The sequence below is a fragment of the Ceratotherium simum genome, chromosome 32 (assembly GCF_057802395.1).
Source record: "Ceratotherium simum simum isolate JZ-2026a chromosome 32, ASM5780239v1, whole genome shotgun sequence".
Taxonomy (NCBI): domain Eukaryota; kingdom Metazoa; phylum Chordata; class Mammalia; order Perissodactyla; family Rhinocerotidae; genus Ceratotherium; species Ceratotherium simum.
This window is the reverse complement of record NC_141931.1, coordinates 29,016,208-29,034,028: the sequence shown is the minus strand read 5'-3', so window position 1 is coordinate 29,034,028 and position 17,821 is coordinate 29,016,208. Positions and strand designations below refer to the sequence as shown.

The window sequence follows — 17,821 nt, the reverse complement described above, 5'->3', positions numbered from 1 at the left end:
TAGTCTATGCTCATGAATTGGAAGAATAAACATAGTTAAATGTCCATATAACCTAAAGCAATCTACAGATTCAATGAAATCTGAATTAGAATCCCAATGACATTCTTCACAGAAAGAGAAAAAAGAATCCTAAAACTTACGTGGAACAAAAGACCCCGAATAGCCAAAGGAATACTGAGAATAAAGAATAAAGTTGGAGCCATAACAATCCCTGACTTAAAAAAATACTACAAAGCTATAGTTATCAAGACATTATGGTAAAAAAAAAACAAACACACAGATCAATGGAACAAAACTGAAAGCCCAAAAATAAACCCACACGTATGTGGATAGTAATCTTCAACAAAGAAGCCAGGACATGCAATGGAGAAAGGAAAGTCTCTTCAATAGCTGGTGTTGGGAAAACTGGACAGCCACATGCAAAAGAAGGAAAGTAGACCATTATCTTATGCCGTAAACAAAAATTAATTCAACATGGATTATAGATTTGAATGTAAAACCTGAAACCATAAAAGTCCTAGAAGAAAATATAGGCAGTCCACTCTTTGACCTCAGTCTGAAAAGCATGTTTTCGAAAACCATGTCTACTCAGGCAATGGAAACAAAAGAAAAAATAAACAAATGGGAGTACATCAGACTAAAGAGCTTCATCAAGGCGAAGTAAACTGGGAACAAAATGAAAAGACAACCCACCAACTGGGAGAAAATATTTAGAAGTCACATGTCCAACCAGAGGTTAATCTCCAAAATATTTAAAGAACACATGTAACTCAGTAACAAAACAAAAAAAAACCTGATCAAAAAATGGGAAGAGGTATGAACAGTCATTTTTCCAAAGAAAATATAGTTAACTCTTGTTAAAGGTGTAAGGTCTGAGTCTAGATTTGTTCTTTGCATGTCGATGTCTAGTTCCAGCACCATTTGTTGAAAAGACTATTCTTTCTCCATTGGATTGTCTTTGTTCTTCTGTCAAAACCACAACTCTATTTATGTGGCTCTATGTCTGGGCTCCCTATTCTGTGCCATTGATCCATTTCACCAATACCACATTGTCTTTATTGCTGTAGCTTCTAGTAAGCCTCGAAATTGTGTAATGTCAGTCCAACTCACTTGGGGTGAGTTGTTCTGCTCCCAGTATGTCAGATTTCCCTGTATCCACCTGTCTCTACAATATTTCGGTATGCAATTTGCCCTCTCACTTCAGTTTTCTGATAGATATAATGAGAATTGGTGATTTTTAGTTTGTTTATTGTTTTTCTTGTTATGAGGATGGAAGTTGACTTCCAAGGTCTTTATCTGTAAGATCAGAAATGGGAATTCTAGCTTTTTCAATAATATTAAAATTTGACCATCTTTTGTGATCAGTTCTGAATTAGTTAGACAATATAATTTCTTCAGCCTTTGCATCTTCTGCTTATCTTTTTCCTGCCTGAAGCATGCCTAGGAAATTTATTTGGCTAACTTTGTCATATACACTGATCTTCCCAAGGGAGCAACTCTTTAAGATGAATTTTAACAAATTGACTGAAAAAAAAATGTCCAAAGAGATGTTATAAAAAATAAAAGGTGTACAATTGCAGCCCACTGAAAGGATTCAATATCAATAATTATGGACTAGGTCTTAACAATGTAAACTTATGCTACAGGCAGACAAATGTGAATTGAACTCTGAGAACATATAAGACCTCCTCTAATGTGAATGATGAATCATTTTAGGAAAGAGTATGGGTTACACAGCTTGTTGGTTAGGTATCAGCTTAAAAGCATGGCTTTAGAAAGCCCAGAGGTTATGACAGGAAAATGTGGTAATGAGAGGAAGCAACAATTGCAAGTAAAGGGGTTAGAAATTGTACCCAGTTGCTGAAAAACTGTTAGTCTCAAAGTTCTTTGATTGCCCCTGTTTAGTCCATGATTGTCTCAGATTTTAACAACATGGTCTGAGATAAAACTTTGGTTCCTTATAATTACGTGACTCAGTTTGTACAACTAACACTAGTAGAAAATAAAGGTATATTTTTTATAAGAGATGTTCCTAAAAGTTAGCAAATGTTGTAAGCATTGTGCAATTTTGAATGCAAATATTTTCAAATGGTCTTTAAAAATTTATGAGAATTGGAATTACTAAGTGTATTCACCATATTAATATTGGCTTTAGAGAAAATACTTAATGGCTTTGGAATATTTTGTGTTTTGTATTTGTAAGTGTTCCTTGCTTTATGTTTGAAACATTAAAAAAGATCAAGTTTATCAAATTTACACTTTTTTTAACCTGAGAAAATTTGATAAATATGGAGATAATGTTCAAGGTGATTTGACAAGTCTATTCTTCCTTTGAATTTCTGCCCAACTACAACCCAGCAAGCTCTGCACTGTTACCTGAACGCACGTGGCAGTCTAGTCCTGTCAGCTCTGGCTGTTTCATAAAATACTGTGGAAATTTTCTTTTTATGTGCAAGAGAGAAGTACAAACGAGGCATTTTGCAAAGTTTCACAAACAGATATTTGCTCAACTTCCTCCTCCTAAACATTGTTTATGCCTGAGTCCTAATCATTCTTTGAGGCTGGTTCCCCTGATCTCCAGGGCCAGCTCTGCCAGAGGGATAATTCATTCTGGGATTTCCTGGAGCAATTATCCCCTAAGCTGCTGAAAGAGAGCTTATGCATTGCTGATCATCCTTGCGATACGGGCCTCACCTTCCAGACCATATGCAGTGTGCCCTCCAGTACCTTGAAGACCTAAAGGGACACTGACTGATAAATACCTGCTAACTACTACTTCCCTACAGACTGCATACTTGACCCATATCACTCCAGAAATGTCTATAAAATTGCTGTTATTGTATCCTCTTCCAACCCCCAACTGCAAACTCTAATCAAATCAGTTTTTAGCTCTAATAAGTCTGAAGAAAAGAAAGTATACAAAACAGAGACTAGAGTAGGTAAGAGATTTTAAGGCAAAAACACTTTAATTTTTACAGAAAGTGACAAAAATTGAGTGCTTTTCCTTCCTGACCTATGGAGTTGAGTCTAGCTGAGGATGAATTGCTAAGCAGCGTGGATGGAACCCATGCTGATGTGTATGATCACCAACATCTGAGACATTTGCTGCTTCATTGTCTGCATGAAGAGCTTCTGGTAGAAGTCAGCATAAAGGGCTCTGTGTTAATATTCATCAGAAAATGGATACTCAGGGTGGTCAGCAACACTATAATGAGAAAGAACAATGCATATATGAGTTCAATGACTCTGTTTCTGGGGTGTAGAGAAGTGATTTCTATGGAGCTGTCATTAGGGGATAGGTAAACATTTTATTTCCCGACTGGGTGTGAAGTCTGCCTTTCTTTCTTTCAGAAACATGACATTATAACAATTTTTAAAAAATATATTAAGTAAATTATTGAAATCATATTCTCTGCCCAGAAATTAATACACAGGACACAAGGAGTCAAATATTCAAATATGTTCCTCTCCAGAGATAATTCTGTCAATAACACAACACAATAGCCTGTCCTTACTTATTTCAAATCCTTGTTGGAAGAAGAGACCGATTCTGCTTCATTTTGCAGAGGATAAGTTCAACCACATGCTCGGCACTAAAATATACTTTACAATGACACAGGTTACTGATAGCATTTTCATTTCTATTTTTTAAGTTTTTTAATTATTCACTAACTGCCCACCACGTATAACATATCCAGTTATATTTAGAGGTATAAAGAATGTCATCTAAAAATCAGGTCCCATCTCCAAGGAGGTTATTGTACAGTAAAGAAATCTCTATTGATTAATAACCAACATAGAAATTGATAACAAAATGACGGCTTATAATTAAAATATCTAACCAACTGTGAGAATTGCTGATTGATTACCACTCTCTCTTTCTCTCTGCATTATTTCTCTATCTTATTCTTTACTTGTCTTTGTATTAATAAATATATTAGCAAGGAGAATAATATAACTACCAAATTCTGACTATTCACAACTTGCCGTTATGCAAGTTTTTTCCATACAATACCATATTTATTATTACTATGAATTACTATTCTCACAGGCAAAAGGGATGTATGTGCATTCCTCCCTTTTTATCATTTATAATGAAGGTCTTTTCTCAAAATTCCAGAAACTTATATGCTTTAATTAAAGATCTTCTGGTGGCTATAAATTATATCCAACAATGGGGTTTTTGCCTCTACATCCTTCTTTTGGTTTATATCTCTCTTCCTGAAAATTTTGTCCTCTGCATTGAGATCTCCATATTTCAGAAAATCTAAACCAAGAATTCCTATTGATCCCACAAGGCCAGGCTTTCTGGAAAGGAATGCACTATTTCGGTCCTGAACAAACATGCAATGAAAAGGAGAAGGGAGAGATCTCAAAACATATGAAGGACATATATCTGGCAGGATATTATGAAGATTCCATAGGGAGGGTGGGGTGAAGGCCATTTCTGGTGTGAGTCAGAAGCTTGATGGAGAAGACTTTAATCTGACAAAGAATGGAGAATTTGGGAGAAGAAGATGATCAACACAGTTTTGGAAACATTGAATGAGGCTGCACTGGTGATATCCACAGTGTATGTCCACTAGATAGTCAAAGAAATAGGAGGGATACATGGAAGATGTAGATTCAGCAATGATATCAGGCTTCTTGGAAAGTTACATGAAGTGACGGGGTCAGGACATATATATGTAAATCCAAGCTGATGGCAATCCATTCACCCTGTCGTTGTGTCAGTAAACAAAGCTTTGGAGTGGATCTGTGATGAGATTCTAGATATCTCTTGTCTCATCCCTGACTCAAACTGGCCTCTGTCTTCCTGATATTGACATAAATTTTAACAATCATCATACACTTATTATCAGAAAATAAATTGTCAGACATATTTACCAAAGTCACTTACTTTTTAAAAAGAACATATCGAAAATTTCGGTTTAGGCCCTCTAGGACTTTCATGTCCTCTGAAGACAACTGGAATTCAAAAACCTATCACAGAAGTAAAAATATTTTTATGATTTTTATATTGCGTAGTTGCTAATCTGGAAATGCGAGCAAATCAGACTTGAATGATGCAGAGGCAATACTCAAAATATCTTAGAAGTTTCCAAGAGTTTTTAAAGACATCAAGCAAAATACTCAATTGGTGATAAATATCAGGCAAAAATTAAATAGAAATCCAGCCCTTAATATAATATATTGAAACAGCACAAGACTACGGACAAAAAGGAGAACTTTAAAACAGCTGAGGGAACAAAGCTGACGTTACTCAAAGAGATAGGGTCGTGTACTTAGAAGATCCAAAAGAATCTAGAGATACACTTTTAAAACAGACAACATAATTTAATAATTTTGATGAATACAGGTATATTTCCATATCCCATCCATGAACAGTTACAATGTGAAAGGAACTTTTTTTCAAGATACTTTAAACAAATAATTGTCCAAATACTAATGATGTCATGTTCAAAGGACACAGTAACTGACTTGAAGAGCATATCACTGTCTAAAAGCAAGACACTTTAAGCATCAAAAAGAATGTCAGTAATGGCTAACATGTTGAACTAAATAAATCCACACATCTATAGTGATACTCCAAGGTAGTGATAGATAGAGAAAGATAGATAGATAGATAGATAGATACATAGATAGATAGATACATAGATACATAGATAGATACATAGATAGATAGATAAGTAGACAGAGAGAGAGACAGATAGATAGAGAGAGAGATAGATAGATTGATAGCAGAGACAATGTCAACAATTGATGAATCTAAGTAAGGCATATAATGTATTATTCTTTCAACTTTTCTGCACATTGAAAATCTTGAAAAGTTAGGAAAAAGTTATCAAAGGGATATCAAAATTATTGGTCGTTTATGGATAAATCTAGCAAAAGGATATTGTAAATTCCTTTGTGGAAAAAGCCATAAAATTTATTAAAGTATATAAAGAACACTAAGTGATTAAAAATTCATAGCATATTCATGGATTGCAAATTTCAATATTGTAAAGACTTCAGTTTTCCCCAAATTCATCTACAGTTTCAATGCAATATGAACCAAGATTTACTCTCTTATTTTTCTTGGAATTTGTTAACTGATACTATATTTTACATAAAAGAAAAAGTAGTCAAGCATAGACAAGACATTCTTAAAGAATAAAAAGGAATGGAGAAAACATTTTACCATTTTCAGAAAGCAAGACTTATTTTCCTCTGTCATTTGAGGTACACAAAATTAAGTAGTTGAATAGAAGAGAAAGGCCAGAAATGGACTGAGAGACATTTGATGTAAGACAGAGATGAGGATGAAAATCTGTGGGAAAATATGGGCACTTGGATTTCCATTTAAACATATACATATTTGGGTCCCTTTTAGCATTGTATTAAAAAACCAATTCCAGCTGTATTAGGGACCCAAGTTTGAATGGAAAGACAAAAACACTTTTGCAAAATTCTTTGCCCTTTGAATCTGGCCTAGCCTGTAATTAAGTACTGGATAATAAAATTTGTCACAAGCACTGGTGAGTCTGATCTGAGCCAAGACATGAAAAGGCTTTGCAAGTATCCACTCACAGCCTTGGGATCATGCCACTGTGATGAGAAGAAGAACAGGTTAAATGGCTATAGTCTAGCCAACTCTGTGAAAAATAATATGGGACAGAGTTTACCCACCTCTGACAGCAGCCAAATCAACTTCCTAAAGCAGAGCTGCTACATTGTTCTGCATTTAACTGCAAATATATGAGAGAACCCATCCAAGAATAGAACTGCTTAGTTGAGCCCAGGATAACTGCCAAACCACAGAATGATGAGCTAAATAAATTCTGTAGTAAATGTCTGAATTGGGGATAGTTTGTTATGCAGCTATAGCTAATGGTATACTATTGGTATCTCTATACATAAATAAAAAGAGAGACAATTTAATAAAAACGGACAAAGACTTTCACAGACACTTCACAGAAGTGGAAGCTCAAGGAGATTAAATGCATGAAAATGAAACTACATTAGTATTTGAGGAAATGCAAACTAACACCATATTGATTTGGAGACTGAAGATCACCACTACAGCCTGAATGTTTCCATGCTCCCAAAATTCGTATGTTGGAAACCTAACCTCACTGTGATGGTATTAGACAGTGGGGCTCTAGAGTGGTGATTAGGTCATGATAGTGGAGCCATTCAAGACCTGAAAGATCTCCCTTGCCCCTTCTACCATTTTAAAGTCTAACAAGAAGTCTGTGACCAAGAAGAGAGCCCTCATCTGGCTTCGCTGGTACCATGATCTCTGAATTCCCACCTCCAGAATTGTGAGAAATAAATTTCTGTTGTTCATAAGTCACCTTGTCTGTGGTATTTTGTTATAGCAGCACAAAAGGATTTATAAAATCACATTTAAAAATCCCCTTATTTGGAACGAAGAAAACGAGATTTATTTACACAGGTCTACAAAGTACATTGCAGAATTACTGCTGGAATTAAAATCTATGTTTTCTGTGCAATCTTAATTCTATCCAGCCATGCTGCCTCTCCTGTTACCACAGTAGGAGAAGACTGGTGTAAATACATTAAGACATACATGCATGGGAAATAACAGGTAACTCATCTGGTCCAAAGATGCTTTGAGATCCTTACAAAGAAAAACACATGTTAAGGATATTATTTAAGAGACCTATGTCCACAGCCTCACTCATCACCTGTATGTTCTCTTTGATCCTCTTCTCATTGTAACTCTTGACCAGGACCACAACCCCACACTGTAGCTGGTAGCGAAGGGCAATCAGTGCTGGAGTTCGCTCATACTTTTTTGCCATGGCACAAAGAACTGGATCATCCAAGAGAACCGGGGAGTTCTGGTCTACCCTGGAAGGCAATGCAGAAATGTTGAATACCTAAGGCTGAATATTCAGTTTGTTAGGTTTCCCAAACAGACCAAGTAGGTCCACTCTAGACCAGTACTTCTCAATATGTGGTCTCTGGATCAGCAGCATCAGTATCATCTGGGATCTTGTTAAGAAGGCGTATTCCATCGCTTCATCCAATACCAACTGATTCAGAAACTCACGTGTGGCACCTACAATCTGTGTTTACAAATCCCTCCAGGTCATTTTGATGCATGTTTCTGTTGAGACTAATGCTTTAAAACTTATGTATTTTTTCTCTTTTTCTTCTCAGTGGCTGTTTTTCTTCTCTGATCATAGCCCCAAAGTAAGGAAAAGAGCATGAAAGGAAAAAGAAAAGGAAAAGGCTGGAAATCTAAAATATTGATAAAAATTTAGTAGTCCCAAAGTGAAAACTATTCATTTTGTCATTACCTATAATGTGCAATATTTCTACAGAAGTTTACAAAAATGTTTCAGATTGTAATTTTTTTCTATCATGATAATACATGGGAGTTACATATTATTATCCTGATTTCAGATATCAGGTAAGTGAGGCTTAGAGAGTGTGTTACTACAAATGTTAGTTAGTTAACAAATATCTAAATCATGACTTAAGCTTATGATTTTGTCTCAATTTTTGGACCATATATAGATTTCAATGCGTACATTTGTTAATGATTAATCTACAAACAGACACATATAATGTAAAACCACTGGCTGTTGATGGTATTTTAAAGAAGAAGGATTTCTTCCATCCCTCCCCTGTCTCCCCCAAACTAGTTGAGAGTTAATTCCAGAAAACTGAGTATGATATGATGAAAAATATTTCATCAAAAATGATGTTTTAGGTATACTCCCTGCTGTCTTTGTTACCTTCTTTTTTTGTGTCTGTGTGAGGAAGATTATCCCTGAGCTAACATTCGCTACCAACCCTCCTCTTTTTGCTAAGCAAGATTGGTCCTGGACCAACATTCATGCCTATCGCCCTCTACTTTATATGGGATGCAGCTACAGCATGGCTTGACAAGAGATGCCTAGGTCCACGTGGGGGATCCTAACCCACAAATCCAGGGCAGCTGAAGCTGAGTGTGTGAACTTAACTGCTACATCACCATGTCAGCCCCCATTACCTTCCCTTTATACGTTGGGTTCCCAAAGCACCATAGGCAACTAGAACAATATTTTTTGACTTGCAGAAATCCAACAGTTTGCTCTGGCTGAGATAAGGATGACATTCCACCTGTAGAATGCCAAGATTGAAAAGTGTCAGATTATATGAAATGTCAATATTAGCATGACAGAGAAAGTTTAAAAGGAAAACAATTTTGAATAAAACACTGTGTAATATTAAATTTGAACTGGAAACATCAACATCAAGTAATGACTTTTTATAAAATAGGTACTATACTTCTATTCTCAGAAAGGGGAAAACAAAATTACATTCCTGAAGAAGCAACACTGTGGACCAGATCTTGGTTACTCAATACCATTGTACACTACAAGGAGACGTGGGTAATTTCAGATAAGGAACAGGAAAAGAACTGTTTGAGCCTTGGACATCAAGTTATGCCAGAAAGCAAGAAATTACTCAAAATATCATGAAAGGACACTTAAAGGATAAAAGAACCAGTGTGATGGAGATGCCACTGGTGGCATTTGGTTAGATTTGAACATAAAAGGAATAATGATTAAAAGCAATTATAATGCACAGAGTAAATAAAAATTTGGGTGTCCACAGTGGTGAGAGAGAAAGCAAAAATTTTTGTTCCCATTGAAGGTGATTATTACACAACTGCTTTCTGGGAACATTGATTTTTAAAAGGAAGGAATTAGGATTCTACACTACTTATAGGAATAATGGTATTTCATCCTGAGTTGATGAGAGAATTTTCTTTTTCCAATAAATTGTTGGTAAGTAGATTAAAAAGAGTGTTTAAAATTGAAAATAATTACTTACAAATCCAAGTTAAATCACTAATTCGGGGTAAAATCATTGATGGATACTCAACCATTACATTAAAATTTGGGGGCTGTGTGACTTGCCCTGATAACAATTATCACCCAACAGATTGCTAGGTAATTTCAAAGGGGAAAATATACATTTATAAAGAAAAGACCTGGCTACCACTGGTTTAACCAGGACAACAAAACTGACATCTCTCCTAGTGGATCAACTTATCATGATGGATTTCCTACTGGAGAGGAATTTGAGGGACACAGCATGCAGAGGACAATTTCTTGCCAAAAATGTTCAACCATAATGTAATAAGGTCTTCAGGTCTAAATTCTAATTTAGGGAAACTGGGAATAAAGAAACAAGTTAAGTGGCATCACAAGATAACAACCTGATAAATCCAGAATACTTGACAGAAACCTATGTGTATGTCATGGTAGAAAAAGAGGTTGAATGACTATTTTAGGTTAAAATATCTAAAGAAACATTTGTCAATGGTATGTGGATGACAGTTGGCTCCTGATTAGAAAAGATCTGTGGGGCCAGCCCCGTGGCTTGGCGGTTAGTTGCACACGCTCTGCTCCTGGCAGCCCAGGTTTGGATCCTGGGCACACACCGATGCACCACTTGTCTGGCCATGCTGAGGCCGCGTCCCACATACAACAACTAGAAGGATGTGCAACTATGACATACAACTATCTACTGGGCCTTTGGGGAAAAAAAAGGAGGAGGATTGGCAATAGATGTTAGCTCAGAGCCTGTCTTCCTCAGCAATAAGAGGAGGATTAGCATGGATGTTAGCTCAGGGCTGATCTTCCTCACAAACAAACAAACAAACAAACAAACAAAAAAAACAACAACAAAAAGAAAAGATCTGTAAAAGACATTGAGAAAATCATGGGAATGTTTGAATATGGATTGGATACTACAGTATATATTTTCTGAGGTCTGTAGGGGTACATTGTCATGTCTACAGTTTACTTTGAAGAAACTCTGAAAAATATTGCTTATATTATATATTATATTATATTATATTATAATTATATAATATATATATATAGACACACATATATCTATTTGGCAATGTGGCAAAATGTGAAAATTTTTTGATATAAGAGGGAAAACATGAATGTCCTTTACCAAACTCTTAAGTTTTCTGAATAATTTCATAATAAAAATCAGGAATAAAACTAATGCAAAGATCACATGAATTTTTTATCATTTATAATTGAAAATCATGAGTCTATATCGTTATATGTCAAATTCTTGAATTTTATAAGCTACATTTTCCAGTCAAATTATTTTACTCCCTGATTCCAAGTTGTACCTTGAGGACATTATGGTAAATGTACTAAGACATTTACTAGTGCTACACAAGATAAGTCCTATATGATTCCAGTTATATGAGGAATCTAAAATAATCAAACTTACAGAATCAGAGAGCAGAATGGTGGTTTCAAGGGCTGGGAAGAGAGAGAAATTGGGAGATGCTAACTGGGGGCATGAAGTCTTGATTACACAAGATGAATGAGTTCTAGAGATCTGCTGTACAAAGTGATCCCCACAGTTAACAATATTGTATTATATTGTATACTTTACATTTACTATGAGAGTAGATCTCATGTTAATTTTTCTTACCACGATAAAAAAAATAGAATAAAAAAAAGTGAGAGCACAGAAGCAGACACAGAATAATGTGTTTGTAGAGTTAACTTAAGGGTAGAAATCGATGAAACGAGCCAGAATAAGATTGAGTAAATCACAATGTCAGCTCTATGTTCCTGCTTAATGTTCCTCAATGTTGATTTCATCCACCATTAGTGTCACTATAAACCAGTAACTTCATCCCTCCAGCCTGGAGGACTTTCATAGTCTCCAGTTAATTTTTCTTGTATCCAAGCTTCCTACTCAAGGACACTTGAAAGGAGAGTTAACAAGGCAAAGAAATCAGGCATCCAAACCCAAGACAAACTCCTGACACCTACCTCATCTTATTTTCACTCTTTCCCTATTTACTGCACATTCCATGAGTTCATGAACTTCCTTCTTATACACAATTCCCTCCAAATCACTTTCCCCCATCCCATCTCTGGCCATTTTTTACAGCTGAGTGGAATGTTACCTTCCCTCTAAGGTCTGGTAACTATTCCAGCCCTCTGTCACCTCCTTTACCTTCCTTAAATTGTTACACACAATTTAGCAGTAAGGTCTTACCACCTTTTCAAGAAGACTTTACATAACAGAGATACAACTGTGTGTTCTATTCACACCCTTCTAGACAGAAGCTCTGCTCTCAAGGCTCTTCTGTTCCATAAAGGTAGGATGAATAGGAGGGGAGGCCAAGTAGACATCTGGCAGTAGTACAAGAAGGATATGAAGAACAGAAAGGAGAGGAGGCCAAGGGTACTCACCTGGTTGCAGACGGGCTTGTACTTGAGCCCTGGCTTGTTCAGGATCTTCTCCAGCTGCCTGCGGTTAAAGTTGGACACCCCGATGGACTTGGTCAGTCCTGCATCCTTACACTTCTCCATGGCCTGGGGAGGAAGGGGTGGTAAAGAATCATTTGTGAAATTGGCTATAGATCAAGAATAAGTGAAAGAAAAATCTCTCAAAAGGATAAACTGTCAAGAAATGGCAATTAAGCCAATTGGCATGATTACCAAGGAAAAGTAATAAATTAAATACAGAGGAATGTAGTGAAAGCAAGAATAAGAATTAGTCTTCTCCTTAGAAATAAGAAAGAGAGCATTATACATTGAAGGAAAGAGATGCCTATTTTAATTCTCCCAAATTCTTCTGCTTCATTCCTTTGTATAAATATTTCAGTAATGATTTCTTCCACCCCAGTACAGCACATCAGCTCTTTTAAAATTTATGTATAGCTGAATCCAAAGATGCATAGTTCATTCTTATAAGTTGAAGAAATGAACCATATTCTCCCTCTCCTGGCTTCCTCCTCTGTGTTCTCTCTTCCAATCACTCACCTCCCATGTGGCACAGAGATGCACTGTGTCATATATTAGTTTTCCATGTTCATCTTTTGGAAGAATTTCTTCCCCTGGCTGAATAGAAACAGTAATTTTTGTGGTGTCAGAAAATAATTTCTCCACACTTATCCAGGCTTCCAGGGTCATCTAGGGCCAAGACACTAAATCTCCATGAGGCAGGTGGTGCAACATTCTGGATACTAATATTTGCAAATTGATTTGCATATGGTGTTGTAAGTAATATTTTTATGAGACAGGCTTCCTCTAATCTCTTACACTATCATATGTTTGAATAAACACCATTTTCCTAGGTCCTAATGTGAACAAAAAGTGACTTATGCTACATTTGTCTACCTCATTCACTTTCCTCTTGTGAAAGGCCTCACTTGCACTGGGAATTTCAGTAAGTTACATGAACTTATTTCCAGAATAATTATTGCAATCTTGACCCAGGCTAGACAATCAGAGATCCAATCCCTCTGAACATCTGATGGCTCTAGGGCAGGCATACGAACCACACAGGATCTATCGAGCTTCTCTTCAGGAATAACATGGATGATGGAAGATCCAGAGATGCTCTTAAGTGTTAATGACCATAAGACTTGAATTGCCAGAAGGCCATATTTGCAATAAACTAAAATTTTTGCATCAAAATTAAAGCAAACCTAAAGTAACTCAAAGTTAAGGGATAGAGAGAAGGAGACATTTCTGAAGACTATTCCAAAACTTAAATGTATTCATGGCATTGGACTTCACATTTACATAGACCAATAAACTATTTTGCAGAGGAAAGCTTGAGTAACTTTCTATAATGTAAAATCAAGAATTCTACATAACACAATCCTTAATGACTAAGTGCAGTCTACAAAATTCCATTGAGAAGATAGGCAATGATGTAGGTAAGGTCTCCCGAGTCTCTATCAAGTCTACCACTTTTAGACCCACCCAGAGGGAGCACCACCAAATCTGCTTTCAACTTGAAATGGTGAGAGAGTGGAGATCAACTCATTATGCACAAGTTTAAGGCAGTTTCATTGCTGACCACAGCTGCATGAAACTCTGCAACATGCTCAAGAGACTCAGAAGTCATAGTCAGGATTGTGTGTTAAATATGTCTAATTTTATGTCCTCAAGTTTTTGAGGCAGGGGATTTGAGATTACTGAACTCTTATCTCTTGGAGACATAAAGGAAATTAAGGATTATAAAAAAATCCATGGGCCAGCCCAGTGGCATAACGGTTAAGTTCACATGCTCCACTTTGGTGACCCGCAACCTGGGGTTCACATGTTTGGATCTCAGGTGTGGACCAATGCATCATATGTCAAGCCATGCTGTATCAGTGTCCCATATTAAGTAGAGGAAGATGGGCATGGATGTTAGCCCAGGGCCGATCTTCCTCAGCAAAAAGAGGAGGATTGGTAACAGATGTTAGTTGAGGGCTAAACTTTCTCAAAATTAAACAAATAAAAAGCTAATCAGGAATTATTACTTTGGGGATTCTTCTCTAGAGTAATAATCTCTACATCCTTCTAAGGAAAATCTAAATTCAACTTCCACACAAATTGATAGACATTCTGACACAAGAAGCAAAATAGGTGTGAACACGCAAATTTCCAACCTTCAAAGCCACTGGATAATGAATAATATAGAGATCAACATAGTCCAGTTGAAGTTTCCTCAGAGAGTTTTCCAAGGCTGGTTGAACCAACTCTGGTCTAAGGAAAGTCAACCAAAGCTGCAGACATAAAATATGGAAGTTGTGTTGGATTAATACTTCAGTCAGTTTTGTTTCTCTTGTTTCATCTAATAATTAGACATTTTTCTACAGGTTGGAAACTGAACACCCTAGGGAAAAATACACTTTTCCTTCTTGAGTTCCATTTTGATCTGACTTGCCCATAGAAACGCTATTTTTTTCTTTTGGATTTATCATCAGTGCATCTACCAACAATGAAAGGAAATGACCCAGTAGATGAAAAGTGTTACCAAATGATTATCAAGACCATTATCTGAATTATGTTTGAAGGAATTTACAAAGCACTTTACAAACATGCCCTAATTCTACCCAACATTGAATCCTGTTGGGAATAAGTAGTATGGCTTTTGTTTAGGTAACTGTAGGGAACAAGTGATTTGAATATCTTAGTGAGTGCTGGACACTATTAAAGACACATTAGCTATCTCTTGCTTAAACTCAAAGTGCCACTTATATTGCTCTCTCTTATTGATGGAGGTGAAAATTGAGATGCAGAATGTTAACAAATTTTAGTAGGTCACCCAGAGGATAAGGAAAGCTATAATCTGATTGCAGTTCTGTCTGATTCAATAGTCCAAGATAAATCACACTGATGTGGTCTGAGGCTCAGAAAAGTAAAGTGACTTTACTTTAAAATTGTAAAATTTGAACAAAGCAATGATGAGAAAGCCATCATCTTTTTTTGACCCTAGATTTAAGACATGAAAATATTTGAAAAAAGTTGCATCAATATTCACAAAACAACTTCTGATCCTATCAATTATCATCTCTACACAATCATATTCACGAATGTGCACACACACACAAATAAAAAACACATTACCTTTGAAGTGTAGAATATGTCTTCTCTCTTCACAGTGCCATCTTCAATTTTGCTTCGGATGGCCTGTCCAACCTCCTTTTCATTATTGTATATAAAAGCAGAATCGAAATGGTGGAACCCAGCCTCTATAGCTAATTTGGTGACCTCCACAGTTTTGCTTTTAGGAACCTAGATGAGCAAACAGAGTAGTAGTTGGATATCCACGTGAATGAGAGATAGCTAAGACACAAACTTTGATCTTCCCAAGTCTTAACTTGTCCTCATGTCTTAGGTTAGTTCTGCATGTGTGGTGATGAACTCATGGCAGTTTGCCTGCATCTTTCCTGGTGAGTACTAACAGCTGTACATCCCACGAACTCATTCAATCCTGGGCAATTATTTGTTGATCACTAGCATCAAAGGTCCCCATGACCTCCCACAGGTTCAGTGATTTGCTGAAAGTACTGAAAAAATTCAACTTATAGTAGTAGTCATGGATATGATTTATATTTTGAGAGGGAACTAAGCAAAATGAACAAACAAAAAGGTGTATGGATGAAGTCTCAAGAAGCAAGGTGAAAGCTTCTGTGAGTCCTCTACCAGGGTAATCACACAGCACATGGTAAATAAAAATTATATACATATAAAAAAGTACACAACATGATGTTTTCATATATGTGTGCATTGTGAAATTATTATCAAAATTAAGCTAGTTAACATATCCATCACATCACATAGTTAACTTTTGTGTATGTGTGGTGAGAACAATTAAGATCTCCTCTCTTAGCAAATCTCAAGAACAAAGTACATTATTATCAACTGTAGTCACTATGCAGTACCTTACATCTCCAGAATTTATTCATCTTGTAACTGGAAGTTTGTAACCTTTGACCAACATCTCCTCATTTTTCCCACTGACCTCTCCCCCAACCCCTGGTCACCATTCCTATACTCTCTTCCTATGAGTTTTATTTTTACTCCATATATAAGTGGGATCATGCAGTATTTGTCTTTCTGTGTCTGTCTTATTTCACTAAGCATAATGTCCTGCATATTCATCCCTATGGTTGCAAATGGCAGAATTCCCTTCAGTTTTAAGGCTGAATAATATTCCATTTATTTTTCAGCATTTCAGGGGCTTTCTATTTTCAATAACATTGCTTGTAAATACATATTGACCTCTGCTGGTCATGCTTTTTCCTTAGGTGTACAGGCTTTTGGGGGTTTACCAAAGCTGAAGCTTCAGTGGTATCCTTGACCCTTCTCTTGCCTTCATACAACTTTTCACTACAAAGTAAACAAGTTCTGTCATCTGTTTACAAAAAATCTCTTTGAATATTTACTTCTGTTTTATAGATGAGATCGTGAGGCTCAAAGTTTAGATACTAGTCCCTTGTCGTACAAGTAAATAGACTAAAGACAAAATTGGAAGACAAACTTCTGGCTTCCATTCTAGTGACTTGCCCACTTTTCTCCTTCTTCTTTCCAAGGTTCAACTTTACCTATTTGCTTCAATCAAAAGTATGTCAACAAAGATCAAGAATTGAAACCTTGTCTTGGAAGACTGTAGCTTATTCCCTCAAATGATGTTATATTTTCCATTCCAGATAAATTTTCAAGCAGGAGGAGAAGTACTATGGAAACTACAAGTAGAATATTTATTGCCTGGCACTCAGCAGGCCACCCCATAGCAGAACAGCACTGTCTCCCATCATTTGTCATTCAGTTCATCTCCAGGACTTGTTACCATAAATATCTCTCTGGATCATGTCCTCTTGATGGGAGGAAAATTTCTTGAGTTGCAGAAATAGTTGGAGAAACCACTCCTATGCAGTCACCCTCAAATCCAGACAGCTGATAGTCAGTGTTCTTGACTGCTCATTTCCAAACCTTTTGCCAACCTGGAAAATAGCTAGAAACTGGAGAAAAACCCAGATTAATCTGTAGGTGACCACATGGTCAGACCCTGATGCAGAGTGAACACTGACTACATTGTCTCTTTGTATAAGGAATGGTTCTAGCCTGTTTACAAGAACCAAGTGAGCCTGCAAGGGTCAAACAGGAATCCAAAGAGTTGAGAATCTGATTCAGCTTCCACTCATTCTGCATCTATTTTCTTTGGAATTCTCAACCTCAAGACCGCCATTATTACCTCATCAGGTGCAGAGGTGCCAAATCCCAGTACAGGAATGAAGTGGCCATCATTTAGTTCCACACGCCAACCTTTGGGATCCATTGCCTGTTGCTCCTCCATCTAAGCAGACTCTTTGATTACTCTGCTTTCACAGGTTATGTGCATAACAAGAGAGTGACACTCAAGTCCACTGTCCAACCATGAGTAAATGGATAGTAGCAGGAGCAAGGCTAAACAGTAAACTTGGAACCAGTTAACTTGTTTGTTTGGTTTTTTGAAAGAGTAATGTTAATGAAATACCATATAG

The 17,821-nt window shown here is 36.5% G+C and overlaps 1 protein-coding gene across 2 annotated transcripts; it reads right to left on the bottom strand.

Annotated features, from left to right (window-relative positions):
* Nucleotides 1–3,162: 3,162 nt before the first annotated feature.
* Nucleotides 3,163–17,616, bottom strand: LOC101408019 (aldo-keto reductase family 1 member C23-like protein). 2 transcript variants are annotated; one of them, XM_087420913.1, is made up of 10 exons: nt 17,533–17,616; nt 15,402–15,569; nt 14,441–14,557; nt 12,819–12,896; nt 12,246–12,368; nt 9,024–9,120; nt 8,808–8,817; nt 7,695–7,860; nt 4,901–4,983; nt 3,163–3,205 (listed from the first exon to the last, which is right to left on the bottom strand). In XM_087420913.1, exons 1-10 carry the CDS (start codon nt 17,614–17,616, stop codon nt 3,163–3,165), a joined length of 969 nt encoding a protein of 322 aa, XP_087277039.1. The 2 variants fall into 2 exon arrangements, with proteins under 2 accessions (XP_087277039.1, XP_004425466.3); XM_004425409.3 differs by lacking the exon at nt 8,808–8,817 and having other exon boundaries at nt 9,011–9,120.
* Nucleotides 17,617–17,821: the final 205 nt, after the last annotated feature.